General features: G+C 44.1%; 1 protein-coding gene across 1 annotated transcript in view; it reads right to left on the bottom strand.

Annotated features, from left to right (window-relative positions):
* Positions 1-13,110, bottom strand: part of Igfbp7 (insulin like growth factor binding protein 7) — a 67,833-nt gene extending 54,723 nt beyond the window's left edge. The window contains exon 1 of the mRNA XM_026385955.2: positions 12,591-13,110. Coding sequence (XP_026241740.1) covers positions 12,591-13,065 — 475 coding nt within the window. The 5' untranslated portion in view covers positions 13,066-13,110. The remainder of the gene's footprint in view (positions 1-12,590) is intronic.
* Between the last annotated feature and the right edge of the window lie 1,555 nt (positions 13,111-14,665).

The raw sequence follows: 14,665 nt of genomic DNA, 5'->3' as shown, positions 1-14,665 counted from the left end.
GCTAAGTTGCTTAGGGCCTCGCTAAATTGCTGAGATTGTCTTTGAACTTGTGATCCTCCTGCCTCAGCCTCCAGAGTCGCTGGGATGTAGCACTATGCCTGGCCATAGCTGGGTCATATGGTGGTTCCATTCCTGTTTTTTTGAGGAACTTCCATACCGATTTCCTGTAGTGGTTGTACTTATTTGCAACACAACAGTGTAAAAGTGTTCCTTTCCGCACACATTCTCGCCAGAGTTTATTGTTATTTGTATTCTTGATGGATGCCATTCTAACTGGAATGAGTTGAAATCTCCATATAGTTTTGATTTACATTTTCCTAATTGCTAAATATGTTGAACAATTTTTCATATATTTGTTGGCCATTTGTACTTCTGAACAGTGTCTATTTAGTTCATTTGCCCTTTTACTGACTTGGTTATTTGTTTTGTATTGTTGTTTTGGTGGTAAGATTTTTGAGTTTTTTATATATTCTGGATATTCCTCCTTTGTTAAAATATTAGCTAGCAAAGATTTTCTCCCATTCTCTTTTCACACTGTTTCCTTTGCTGTGCTGAAGCTTTTTAATTGGATGCTGTCACACTTATTAATTCTTGGCATTATTTCCTGAGCTTTAGGTGAACTCAATATTCTGAAAAGTCTTCCTGCTGCAAAGTACTAGATGTTGAATAAACTGGGCAAACATTGCCCCATCATTATTAGAAAAGTCCCTAGGGAATGTGACACCCCCAGAGTCCCTGGAAATTCTTTTAAAACAGCAGTTCTGTACCTGGGTAGGACATTAAATCATCAGGAAAGCGTCAGAAATCCTGCTGCCCAGGTCACATCCAGTTTGATTAAATCAAAATGCTGAGTGGAAGTGGGCATTAGCATTTTGTAAAACTCCCCTGGTGATTCTGATGTACAGTCAAGGTGGAGAAACACTGCTGTAAAGGGTGATGGAGTGCCTCGTGAGTGGACAGTTGTTAGTCCCAATGTTCTGCCAATTTCACTCAAACTTGCTGATGCTGGTAGATCTGAAAATTAATTCGTTTTCTTGAACCTGCTTTCTGTGCCCTCATTTCTTTTACTCTCCATCCAATACTGAGAGGTGAACATTATCATCTCTCCGATGCAAAGAGCCAACCTAAGTGGGTACCTCCTGAGTCTAAATTTGCCCATTATAGTTAAGTGTTTTGATTTTTAAAATGAGTTCCTGCTAAGCTGAGGCTACACATGTAAGCCAAAGAACAGACACATGGATTGCAGCAAAGAAATTATTACTTCCATCAATAAGACTCCACCAGCCAAAGATAATACTTAACATGTCCCTACTGGGTACTAATTATATTCTTCTTTTTCCAAACTATGATTTTGATTCACATTTCTCTTCAGAGCCAATACTTTGTTTTAAATGTACTAACCAACCAAAAAATGACTGATCATTCCAATGTACAAAATACAGAGAGAATATGCAGGATAGAGATAGGACAATAATTACTGAATGTGAGTGACCTCTGTATCTGAACACCTCTAAAAGGTACTATTAGAAAATAGCATATGTGACATTAAGCCTGGAGATGGAAATATTCTACGCTGCAAAGCAAAACATACTGTCTGTTCAGCTTCCTGGATAGATCCCAATAGACTGTGCTGTGCCCTGGGATCTCCCAGGAGACAGGGTAGAACTTCTTGCCCTAGAATCCTTGCAGAGCAAGGTGGAGGGTTCCAGGAATTTATTTATAAGAACATTACCTGCAATTGTTTTGCATAGACCTAAACACAGGCTTTAGCTCCAACCAGGAGACACACGGGGCAATACTGTGTTTGGATTGGTTGAAGTAAGACATAAACATATCAAAGTAAAGGTATTTATAAACTAACTCATACTTGGTTTTATAGTGCTAATTATAAAAATTGAAATGAAACAGAATTTAATGAGACCTTTCTAAATACTGGGTCCCAATGTTGTTCATGAATTATCATGCTTCTCAACAACTCTAAGCAGCAGACATTATTATTATACCAGCTTTGCAGATAAGAAAACTATAGTTAAGGTCATACAAATAGTTAAGTGGCCGAATGGTAATCTGTCTTCAACTGTACATCTGGAACAACTGTGCTCTGTTTCCTCACCTACAGCAGCTAAGTCTTGGTAGCTGGTGGACCCAACACACCACAAAAGTGAAGGCCGTTGGTAGGGATGGGCTGGGATCGGCCTTGGGGAACCATCCAGCCCAAGGTCACCATGGGATAGATATCCTTTAGGCTTGTCCTGAGTGGGGCAATAAGTTTGGGCTGATGTGTGAAGTGGATGAAACTAAGATATGTGAAAAAACTTCATCCTAATATCGTGTCACGAAAAGGGACAGCCACCTTTCCTGGATGACATGGACTGAGTTGGCTACCTTTCAGAGGGAGCACGTCAAGTTTTTGTTTATTTGTGCTCTGATGGGGATATGGCAGGTGCAGCTCACGAGTCTGAGGATGCAGTGAGGGTTTGCCTTGAACAGAACTTGCCATTTATACAGCTGCTGGTTCAGCTCTGTACCTCACAAAGGTTAGGGGGTGGAGAAAGAACACCAGATTTCTTTTGAGCTCAGCCAGATCAGAAAAAGCGGCAGCATGCAATGATAGGTCAGGCAGGATGGGCAAAGAGAAAGAGGCCTCAGATGAGAACGCATCAGGAGGCAGGAGTGAAGAAGGGGGCTGTTAACTTTACCTCATCATGACTGGTTCTGGGAAGGCCTGTCCTGCCCTGCCAGTTATCTCCTAGTGAACCAAAGGCTCTGTGGTGCAGAAAGAGCCAAGTCAGATCAACTTTTCCCTCCTGCTCTGAGCCTCTGATCTGAGGTACACCTGGGCAGAGAGGACCTGAAGCCCTGGCCTGTCAAATATTTGGCAGCGTCTTGATCTCTGCCCCAGCTGCCCTCTCCAGCTGGGCTGAGCATCTCTAATAAGCAGCCACACTGCATGGATCCCTCGTGTCTAACTCAGAGCAGTGGTGCTGTGTGTGCGTTCCATTCTCCATCAAAAGCTGGATGGCTTCCTGAGGTGGGTCCTTTGGAAGCCAAGGTTGCTATGTAATTGCTGAAGCAGACATTGAAATGCACTTTTGGATCCCTGAGCAGAAAGTTCTGAAAGCTCCCATGGAGAAGGAACGGGCATTGCATCCTGCAGGCTCAGGCTACCCTGACACAATCCTGAAGCCTCATTTTTTGTGTGGTCTCTTTCAAAACCTTCTGCCAGTTCCAGGAGATCTATTTGTTGATGATTTTTCTCTTCCTGGCTTGGGGTCAAGCCAGAAGAGAACAGAGCAGATGTCAGATCTAAAGCTTTCCCAGTCCTGCCACTTGACCACCGGCCTGCTAATCTAAGGTGATGCAAATGAAATGCCTTTGAACCTTTTTTTACTCAGGGGAAAAGACAAGCCCCTGTCAAGTCTCTTCTTCAAGCAAAATGCCATGAAAGGACAGGGTGATTGCAGTCAGCTGCGTCTGTCTCTGCCTGTTAGGACATTAAAGTGCTCTTCTTTTCCCCTCCCAGAAAGTCAAAATGTATTATCCTTAACTGAGTTCTCAGATCCCTACGTGGATTTTTCTTCTGCAAGTTTTCATGTGGCCAACAACAACAACAAAAAAGAGGCTGTTTCAATTACTAAAAATTCAAATTTCTTCAAGAGAGAAGCCCTACCATGGTCTAGACCTTACCATGTTTACTACACCTTAGTATAAACATTAAAGCTGGGAAAGCAAGGCTTCTTCGAACCTGTTGGCTGACCTAGAGCAGTGCTGGGATCAGAGGTCAAGGTCAATACTCAAGGTTAAAACCTTGGTGAAAGTGAATACCTCCCGCATGTGGACAGCTAGCGATTTCTCTCCTCCACAGCTAAGAGCTAATGGAAAGGCCCCACATTTGATCAAAGAGCTCACAGAAGTATTAGGCTCCAAGAGGATCCTAATACTTATTATCTGCCCCAGCACACTGATCCTTTATGTGCTTCCTGATTACAATTGTGGAGGTGGGCACCAGTTTCCAGTATGGCCCCAGAAAGCCTGATGTTAGACTGTATGAAAAAGGGACCTGTATGAAGAAGTCAGACCACATCCACCCCTCCATGGGACACATTCATTCATTTAAGAAATACTGTCCTCCACTGAATGTAGCATGGCATTATTATAAGGTGTACCACGTGTACACAAAGTCAATTAAACTGACTTAAATTTTGTTCTTGTACAGGGTTTCTATTTTATGTTCAGTGCAAGAGCTTTTTTTTAGACCTATTTAGACATGAAGGTATCATATCCGCCTTGTCAATTCATGAGAAAAAAAGTGCAAAATAAATCATAAAGGTATTACCAAAACTTTCATATCTAAGGGTTTGACTTTGGAATTACTTTTTTTTTTTTTTTGTATCAGGAATTGAACCCAAGGGTGCTTAACCACTGAGCCATGTCCCCAGCCCTCCTTATATTTTTTATGTTGAGACAGGATCTTGCTAAGTTGCTTAGGGCCTTGTTAAGTTGCTGAGTCTGGCTTTGAGCTTGTGATCTTCCTGCCTCAGTCACCCAAGTTGCTGGGATTATAGGTATGTACCACCACGCCTGGCTGAATCACTTTTTTAAAAAACATTTTATTTTGAAGTGATTTCAGATTCATAGAAGAGAAAAACATGACAGATAGCCAACTCTACTGGTCTCTGTAACACGCAGAACAGCAAGGCTGTCAAAAAAACTGAGATTCAAGTAGCAGAAGTGTATATATGTCTGTGTGATGGCTGACTTGTAGTTTCCATCTCTGGACACTGGGATACATCCCTCTTACCTTCCGGGGTTGTTGTGCACGGCAAGTCCAGGACCATCTAACAGAGCCCTTGGCAAACTCTAAAGCACTGTAAAGCACTCTGTCAGCTACCATTGTCACTGCAAGGCAGACAATGTAGACAGAGTCCTTGCCCCTGAGGAGTTCACAGGCATCTGTTGCCCTATAGTTTGAACAGTGCTTTCCTATCTGTTATGTGATTTGACCTTGGCAATGATCTTTTGCGGGCAGACTACATTCCCCTTCATTTATTACAAACATTTTCCTGAAGTTGTGAGCAGTGTTTTTTCGTAGTGGTCAAGTCTTCTTTGAACCTGTTGGCTTGCCCTTGGCCTTCTCAGCACTTACCGTGGGTAACTTCATCTTCTATAAATGGGGCTTTGTCAACACTGGGTTACTAGGTCTATTTTACCTGGTCTGAACTGTCTTATTTTTCAGAAGCAAAACTTCTCTGCAGCCTTGGCCTGCTTTGGGGAACAGGGTCCCCTCCCTGGGTTTCCTGGACATTCCAGGGTAACCCTCTGTGCCTGGTGGGGACATTGAAGGGACAGGGCTGTTAGCTCCAGCTGTTTCGAATTAACCTCGCCCTGCCTTCCTTAATAGAATGGAAAAGGCAGTTCCATAAATTATGCTTGTTCAAAGGATACATTATTTGCCATTAATCTAACTTTGGGGATAAAACAGCTCTTTAACACATCAATTTTAATAAAAAATAAACAGTTTCCCCCCCCTACTTTATCAACTCTGCTTTCTGCTCATGATAACCCCACATTCTCTCCAAGGCCTGCGGGTGGAGTGTGGAGAGGATGGCCTTGCTTGACCTGGAAGATCCATGTAGAACCTGCTTAGGAAGATTTTCATGGACATTTCTAGTGTCCCCCACCCATACACAGTACAAGGAAATCTTTAATAAAATAAACAGGCTCATTGATTTACGTACACTTAAGTCTCCTTCCCTTTCAAAGCTTTCTAACTGTGACACTCCTAAATTACAAAATAAAATTGCATTCATAAATCCTCTGGCTTAATAGTTAAAAAAAATACCAACAATAACTTAGGTTTCCCTTTCTACCAGTTATGAAGAACAAAATGTTGTTTGTTCTATAGTTAAAAGCACAGCTGAGGTCAGATGTGTGGGGTAGCTGAGGGGGAAGGAAGCGCCCCGATCTTATCCGCTGGGAGGAGGAATCTAGAGTGAGAGAGGCCGGCTGGCCTTGGACATCACCCAAGGGTGTTTTGTCATTGAACTATCCAAAAGAGAACCTTATAAGGCAGTTTCTTCTAGAAGGCAAGGCTGCAGTGGACCCTGAGGGCAGGCTCTAGGGACAGGAGGGGAATCACAGTTAAGGATGTCAGAAAATGCTCCGCTTTGTCACCCAGTACGGTGCAGAAGACTCCAAGTTTTAAAATCCTCTTGCTTCCCTCCCCCTCCCCCACAGGCATATTTCTCAGCTCTTCTGCTGAGATTCTGCTGACTCCCACATGACCCTGTTAAAGTATTTGACAGTTTTTACTAAAAAGTTCTTCCTGGTGTATAATTCAAATGTGCTTTGGGGTCTATTTAATTCCAGACTTTAAAATTCTAGTTCCCTGAAGAATGGTGATTCAATAACTAATTTCTGAACAATGAAGGAACATTCATTCATTCTTTGGATTACTTTTCTCTGAAAGGATCTGGTCCTTTAAGACCCTGCCTCAAGGCTGCCCATTTTCTTCTTTTCTAAAGCCTCTTCAGGTTCTCAAATCTTCCCCCTACAATGTGGAGATTAAAACTGGGTAACATGTTGACAGCAGCATAGTTCACAAGAGCCAAACTATGGAACCAGCCTAGGTGCCCACCAATGAGTGAATGGATAAAGAAAATGTGGTGTAGATACACAATGGAGTTGTATTTAGCCATAAATTAAAATGAAATCATAGCATTTTTAGGAAAATGGATGGAAGTAGAGACCATCATGTGAAGCAAAATATGTCAAACTCAGAAGGCCAAGGGTCGTCTGTTTCATCTTACATGTGGAAACTAGAGAGGAAAAAGGAAAACAAAGGTGGGAGTGGATCTCATGAAAATCAAAGGGAGATCGGTACAGGGATGGGACCAAGTGGTGGGAAGCAGGGAGGGAGGGGGTGATATTGGCCAATTTATATTGTTACATCGAGCGCATGTATGAATATGTAACATCCCATCAGTACCTGCAACTACAATGCATCAGTAAGAAAATGTGGGGAAAAAATCTGGGTAAAGTGATAATAAGGAACAGGTGAGTCATTTACCATTCTAGACGTTTCTATGCTCAAGATGGGCAAGTGAGGTCAGAAAAGTTTCAAAAACATTTTACTGCGCTGGGGCAGACTCTTAGGAATATGTCCCCCCGCCCTTCTTTGATCTGAATAGTGGGTGGTCAGAGTGGGGAAAGAATCTATCTCCTGAAATGAACAAGGACCTGTACTTGTCATGGGTCTGAGACCTGAGAAACACTGAAGGTCTTGTCAAGAAGGAACCTAGACCTCTCTACTGGGTTATGGTGACAGCTCCGGGTGGGAATCTCTGCAGTCTTGCCCCTTCCCGAGGTTTCCTAAAGGCACAAATCCAATTATATCACTTGGTGGCTCCCACTGCCCTGGTGCTGGCGTCTCCATACCCTAGTGGCTGGAAGGTCCACCCTCACTGGCTCTGTGCAGTGTTCTGCTGCCGCCTCTGCCCTCCTGCTGCGAGGCGGCTCTGGGGAACCACAGGCTGTTCCTTCTGCTTACAATGCTCTGCTTATCTCCCATCTTTTAAAGAACCTTTATTTTTAACTGACAAGTAAAGCTGTATGTATTAATGGTATACAACATGACGTTTTGATGTATGTGTGCACTGTGGAATGGCTGAAGCAGGCTATGTAGCATACCAGTTCCCTCTCATAACACTGTTTGTGTGTGTGTGTGTGTGTGTGTGTGTGTGTGGTGAGAACATTTAGCATCAACTGTCTTAGCAGCTTTTGAGATTTAGTATATTATTAATTATAGGCACCATGATGTGCCACAGCTCTCTTGGACTTTTTCTCCTAATTGAAATTTGGTGTCCTTTGACCAACATCTCCCCAACCCCAGCTTCTGATAACTACCATTTCACTATCTCCTATGATTTGGACTTTTTTAGGTTTCAGGTATAAGTGAGATCATGTGGCGTCTGTTTTTCTGTGTCAGGCTTATTTCACTTATATCTTCCAGGTTCATCTGTGTCATTACAAATGACAGGACTTCCTTCTTTTTAAAGGCTGAATAGTACTCCATTGTGTGTATGTGCTACATTTTCTTTTCCTCTTTCTTAAAATTCCATGCCAACAGCCAGAGTAGCACCACTTCTCCTGCCAATTCATTCTGTCCCTGCCTCAGTCTGGACATCACTCTTCCTTGAAGTCATTCCTGGCTCTTCCTCCACAGCTCTGGATCCCCTCTTCTGGGCCCCCTGTTTTCATGGTGGGATTGAGTTTAGCTCTGACTTGACATTCCCCGAGATAAAACAGACCATTAACAATTTCATTTAATTTTGGAACTCCCCTGTTTTAACTTTCAATGAAGCTCATAGATTCACTGAAGGATATTGATAGGTATGGACACTTAAATGACATTTTATCAAACTTAAAAATGAGTCTAAAATGATCTTCTGAAAGAATGAATATTTAAAATTCATCAAATAGGTTTTCTGAAAATCAAAATCTTTTATTGAAGCTTTTTGCAATTGCAAAGAGACTTCTGGATCTAAATCTAGCCAGCAACAGAGTGTGGAAATGTTGGGATTTGGGTGGAAAGGTGACTATCAGAGTGTGGGACAGCTGGGTTCGGAAGGTGAGTCAATGCCAGATGAGTCTCCTGGCTGAGACTTCAGGAAGGCAGAATATGTAACAAGAGAAGACAGGCCAGAGGGTCAGCTGCCTGCATTTCTACATGGCAAGGCACTTTCTTAAGAAGACTCCTTTGTTTAATCAACAAATATTTACAAAATGCCTAACTATTAGCCAGCTGTTGTATGTGTAAGGAATTATAAGATAGAGTCCCTCTTTTGTGATGCTCACAGTCCAATGGGGAAGAGAGATAGTCAGGGAGCCTTTTGGAGAGTGGGGAAGGTCTACACCAGTGGGGCTTGTTCTCCTCTCAGGTCCGTGGTCTTGCTGGTCCCTTTCTGAAGTCCTCACCCATGTTCTTGGCATTTTGGCATGGCTCTGCCAACCTCAATGAATACTGCTTATTCATCTCGAGCCTCTCCCCCACTTCCCTGTTTTAAATTCTTTCACAGCATCTTCAATCATGGGAAAATATCTTCTACTTGTTTCAGTCTAAAGCTTTGTCTGTTTTATTCAAGGCTGCTGACCCTGAGACTAGAAGAGTGCTGGCCCATTCACATGCTCATTCATTCATTCACCTGATGTGTGAGTACTATACTCCAGGCACTTATCCCCATGGGGATAAGAGGGAACAAAACTCTCTTCCCTCTTGGAGCTCACTTTCTGGTTGAATAATGAGTACGATTAATATCTATCAAGTGCCTTCTATGGATAATCTTTGTGCCATTTAATCCTCACACCAACCCTAATTAGGTATGTGCTCATCCCCATTTTACAAATGCAGAAACTCCTGGGCAAAGTAACTTGCTCAAGGCTATCCTTTGTAAGTGGTAGCTTAAGCTCCACACCCAGGGAGTCTGGTTCTGCTGAACACGCTAGGAGAACAAGAACATCATGGTGGGGCAGGGGAGAGTCAGGGTGCTTCACAGAGAAAGTGGAAAGGTCCTTGAAGGGCAGATAAGAGTTCAAAGGGTGAAAAGATAAGCCAGGGAGAGTGATTATGCATTCCAGGCAAAAGAACAACATCTACAGAGATGGGAGGCCGAAGAAATAGGATGCCTTGAAAACAGAACAGCAGAAACCATGTGCTGTGGCTAGAGCATCAAGGACTTTGGAGAGAAGGGGCCAAAACAGCAGACTGAGTCACACCATGCAGAGCCTCCTGACCCTCCCTGGTGGGCAGTCTGAACTTGGTCTTAAATGCACTGAGAAGGAAGAATCTTAAGAGTGACTGATTCCTCTGAGGGAAAAGAGGGAACAGTAACCAGCAGGATCACGGTGACCAAAATAGGACTGCCAAGGACCTGACTTAAAGGATCACCAATAAAAGGGGTAACTAGGAATTGGAATAGAGGAATACCAGGTTCTCTTCCAACAGCGAGATTTCATTATACACCTCTGCTTCTCTTTATTAACTTCTTTTTATTAAATGGAACTGTCAAGTTCCACTTTCCAATTACCCAGGATTGCAGGAGCCTCAAAAAGATGTGATGTCACTAAATCCATGATGACAGTTCTCAGATTTGGGATTATTAGCTCATAATCTGTCAGATTTTCAAGCAGATGGCTTTGACTTCTTTTGCAGAGGACCAGAAAATAAGCTGAACAAGATCTCTCCAAGAGGGTGAGTGAAGTGGTTTCACTAAAGATTGGGAGTGGCTCCAGGGTGTCAGGGAAAGTGCTCTGGAAGTTTGCAACTTGTACTCATACTTTCTATTTAATCATCATCATCAATATTATTCTTGACAGTGCTGGGGATTGAACCCAGGGCCTGTGCTAGCCAAGTGTTCTACCATTGAGCTACACACCCCTAGCCTTTATGCGACCTTTTATTTATCTACCTATTTATTTATTTTTGATCAACAAGATGAGATTTGTTCTGTGCACCACAGCACATAGCACAATATGGACTGTAGCTAGCTGCTCATTAAATAAGAACAAAAGAACAGAGTGCAGACTGAACCAGATCATTGAGGCTAAGTTCCACAATGCCTCTTCACCTTCAGTACTCAAGCATTATTCAAGTTTCTTTTGAGGACAGAAATGACTAGAGAAAGCTAGAAAATGCATTTCCTATGTTTTGGTACAAAAATAAAGGGTACTCTGTCCCATTTGTTTCTATAATTGTCAAAACACATGCATAAGTGAGAAGAAATAATATATCAGGAGACTTGGTTTTCATCCTTTCCATCTCTGCTATGAAAAGTGCCCTGCCGGCGCCCCCGCCCCCGCACGGCTCGCCCTCGCCGCGGGCGCACACCGGGCAGCATCCTCGTATTCTCTTCTGTTTTCTCTGGGCATTTTCCCTCTCAGGAATCAGACCTGGTACCTCTTAGTTGAGGTTGAGAAGAAAGGCTAGCTTATGTCAGGATTTATAATTTTAGATGCTATTTCTCCTAACATTTTCCCAAACATAAAGAAAAGTCAGGTTTGTACCTTCAAGGGGTTTGCCGTCTAGAGAAGTACCAAGGAATGGAGTGTCCAGAGTAATGAGGAAGACTGGTTCTGCTTGACCCTTAGTCTCAATATTTTACCATATCCTGTGTGACTATTGAGAGAAGTAAGTAACAGGAGAGAAAAGGATAAAACTAGCTACAAACTAGAAAATCACATTTGAAGAATCACCAGGCCAATCTTCATCTCTAAGGAAAGTATCAGTCATTTTGAAAGACTCTGGGGGGAAAATTTCCCTGGGAATGTTTATAAGAAAATCTCAATATTTGAAATGAATTCTTCAATGATGTACATTTTTATTTTCATGATGTAAATGACAAATGAGATCCAAAGAAACAATGGCTGTTTCAGTGAGAAACATATATAGATTATATAGGTCCTAATTTCTAAGCTTAAGGTGATAATACTATAAATAGTTAACAATGAATTACAGATTTAAGACTTTCCACAGTAAACTTTGAAATTAATGATATACAACCTATTAGTATATGGACTTCTGGAAAAATCTCTAAGGAAAGAAATATTATTCAGAAATTTTGGAGAAAGTATGAACTGCATTAAAGAAGCAAATGGCTTCTGAGATCTTGGTAGAATAGTCTCCCCTCCCTTTTCTACCTTGGCTGGGACCAGGAGAGGAGCTGCCAACCATTGGACTTCTAACTTTCCCTTGAAACTACTGCCCATGGAAAATGTTATTTCAGGCATTAGAGTTAAAATCTGTTCTTTTATTTATTTATTTTTGCAAGTCCGGACTTTATTTTCCCCACTTCATTTATGGCAATCTTGAACTTGTGTGGAATAAAATAAACAAACATAATCTTAGAAATATTTCTGCTGAATGTAGTGCATGCTGGGACAAATCATGAAAAAAAATTGTCATAAGCCTCACAATATAAATTACATCATAAAAAGTTTCTTCAAAGAGTTTGTGTTTTATTTTTGCCCATATAATAATTAGTCAGCCAGATTACTGTTTGAAAATTGATAAATTCCAGTAAGTGAACATTAAAAATATGAAATCCCATTAAAAACTTCTTACAATGTAGCCAATTAAGGAGGAAACAAACAATTTTCTGAAAGTCCTTACTTTCAAATTTGTCAAACTCCCTCTCCTTTCTCCATGTCACTTCTTTACACACCCCAGCCAAGAAAGAATGACGAGAAAATGGGTTCCCAAAGGAGTGGGACCATCTCTTGCTAATGGACTTGCCAGCTGTTGGTAAGAGTTGGAGAGCGTTGGGGATGCAGGAGCCTGAGGTCTCGGAAAATCTTTTCTATATATACACCCGGTACTGGGAGTTCTCATTTTCTTGGCTCACGCACTAAATTCAAAACCACCAAAAAAAGGGAAGGGAGGCGTCGCCCAAGGCTCCTGGCATCCCGCGGCTGCCAACTCCTCCCCTCCCTTCTTTCTCCAGGGATGCCCTCCAGTGGAGTCATGGGTACCAGCCGGGCGCCGGGTCTGGTCAGCCCGCGCGCACCGGGTAGGCGGGGAAAGCGCTCGTGCCCACCTTGCTCGCAGGTGCCCTTGCTGACCTGGGTGATGGCCGTCTCCCCGCGGCTCTCGGCTCTCAGGCTGGCGGCGCGCAGCTGGCACCCGCTGGAGTAGGTGGTGCCGTCGCTGCCGCACACCGGGTAGCGGCTCTTGCACACGCACACGCCGCTCACTGCCGGGCCGCCGGCTGCTGCCCCGGCTTTACCCTTCCGCCTCTTGCGGCTCTTCACGCACTCCATGCCCGGCGCGCAGTGCCCCCTGCCGGCGCCCCCGCCCCCGCACGGCTCGCCCTCGCCGCGGGCGCACACCGGGCAGCATCCGCACGCGTCGCGGGTCTCTCCCAGCGGGCAGCCCCGCGGGGGCAGGGGCGGGCAGGTGGCCGGCTCGCAGGGGCCGCAGGCGTCCGAAGAGGAGGAAGAGGAGAGGGGCAGGAGCAGGAGCAGCAGCCCGGCTGCGCCGAGGAGTAGGGCGCGCAGCGGCGGCCGCTCCATGGTGGGGTGGCGGCGGCGGGAGCTCGAGTGAGCCGGGTCTGGCCGTCCGGCGCCTTAAACCCGCCGCCCCGCCCGCTCGGCCGGACCGCAGGAACCCCGCCCCGCCCCTCCCGGCCCGTGGGGCCAGCGCGCGCTCCTGCTGGCGGGGCGCGGTGGGGCGCTCGGCGGGTGCTGGCGTCGCCCCCAGCGTCCGCGCAGGCCCGGGCGGCGCTCGGTCTCCAGCCTGCCCAGCAGGGCTTCAGCTTCGCCCCGCAGCACCCCGCTGGCTCCCGCTCAGTCCCCAGCCGCCGTCCCCGCGGGGCCTCCCCAGCCCTTCTGTGCTGGCGTTTCGGAGCGAATGGCTCCCTCACCCGCTGATGCCTCACCTTCCTGGTCCAGATAGTTACACTTTTAAACTACAACGAAAACTTTGAGATGACCTAGGATCTAATAAATTCGCCATCGTCCTGGGTTGCCTGAGTGTTGATTATTCTGTGGCGTGGGAAGCTCTTTTAAGAACAAGCCATTAAGAAAAAGTAGAAAAATGCCTATTTTGTGTCCTCACTGTGGTCTTGGGTGACAAGCTGAAAGGACAAATCTTTGCCCACTACTTTTCTTTTAGGCTCTTTAGAGTCGTCCACCTCTCATACTGCACAAAACCCTATACTTTCTTAGTCCCCCCCCAAAAAAAATTTATTCTTGTTAGTTATACATGACAGTAGGATGGATTTTTAAATATAAAGTGTGACTTCCCATTCTTGTGGTTGTACATGACGTGGAGTTATACTGGGCATGTATTCATATATGAACATAGGAAAGTTATGCCCCATTCATTCTACTGTCTTATGTTAAGTTTTAAATCTGATGCTGGAATCCATGAGAGGCGTGTCATGTCTTAAATTCACACTACATTACGTTGGACCTCCATCAAACCTCTCTGAGCTGGGGTACTAGGGAGCCCAGCTCATCAGGGGAGGTGCCACTGAAGCACCTAAAGCACCCCCAGTTTTCTCCAGCGTTCTCATGAGGGGTGAGACCTGAATGATTCTTTAATCTTTCTGTGAAGGGCTCTGCAAACTCAACTTTAAGGCTTTTCAAGAATGTTGGCCCTTAGAACCCCTTCTCTGCAGATATTGAAGTAGTTTTCATTTTTAAATTGAATCTATAACATTGTAGAGGACATCATTCTGCTTGTCACATGTTAGTTCTTTTGTATTCTTTTTTTCTTGGCATAAATCCAAGAATATGTAGGTTTGCTAACCGAAAGTGAGAAGACAAATTTGTTTCACAATGCCATCAGCAATGTATAGAACTCACTCTGGTAGTCATCCTGGGATTATTATTGTAAAGCTTTTTGAAAATTAATCACAAAATTGGGGGGTGGGGGTGGGGACAAACACCTTTCTATCTAGAAAACCTGATTCTGCTTTTTGTCTTCTATTTAGTGTATTCTGGAAAATTGGCACCTTTTGAAAAAGGTCATATGTTGACATTACATTGTTTAAAAAACAATGATCTGGATATAATGGGGGCATGCCTGTAATCCCAGTGGCTCAGGAGGCTGAGGCTGGAGGATTGCAAGTTCAAAGCTGGCTCAGCAACTCAGCAAGATCCTAGATAA

Source organism: Urocitellus parryii, chromosome 10, assembly GCF_045843805.1.
Source record: "Urocitellus parryii isolate mUroPar1 chromosome 10, mUroPar1.hap1, whole genome shotgun sequence".
In the NCBI taxonomy this organism is placed as follows: domain Eukaryota; kingdom Metazoa; phylum Chordata; class Mammalia; order Rodentia; family Sciuridae; genus Urocitellus; species Urocitellus parryii.
Note: the sequence above shows the minus strand (reverse complement) of the source record. Positions and strands in the feature narration are given on the sequence as shown.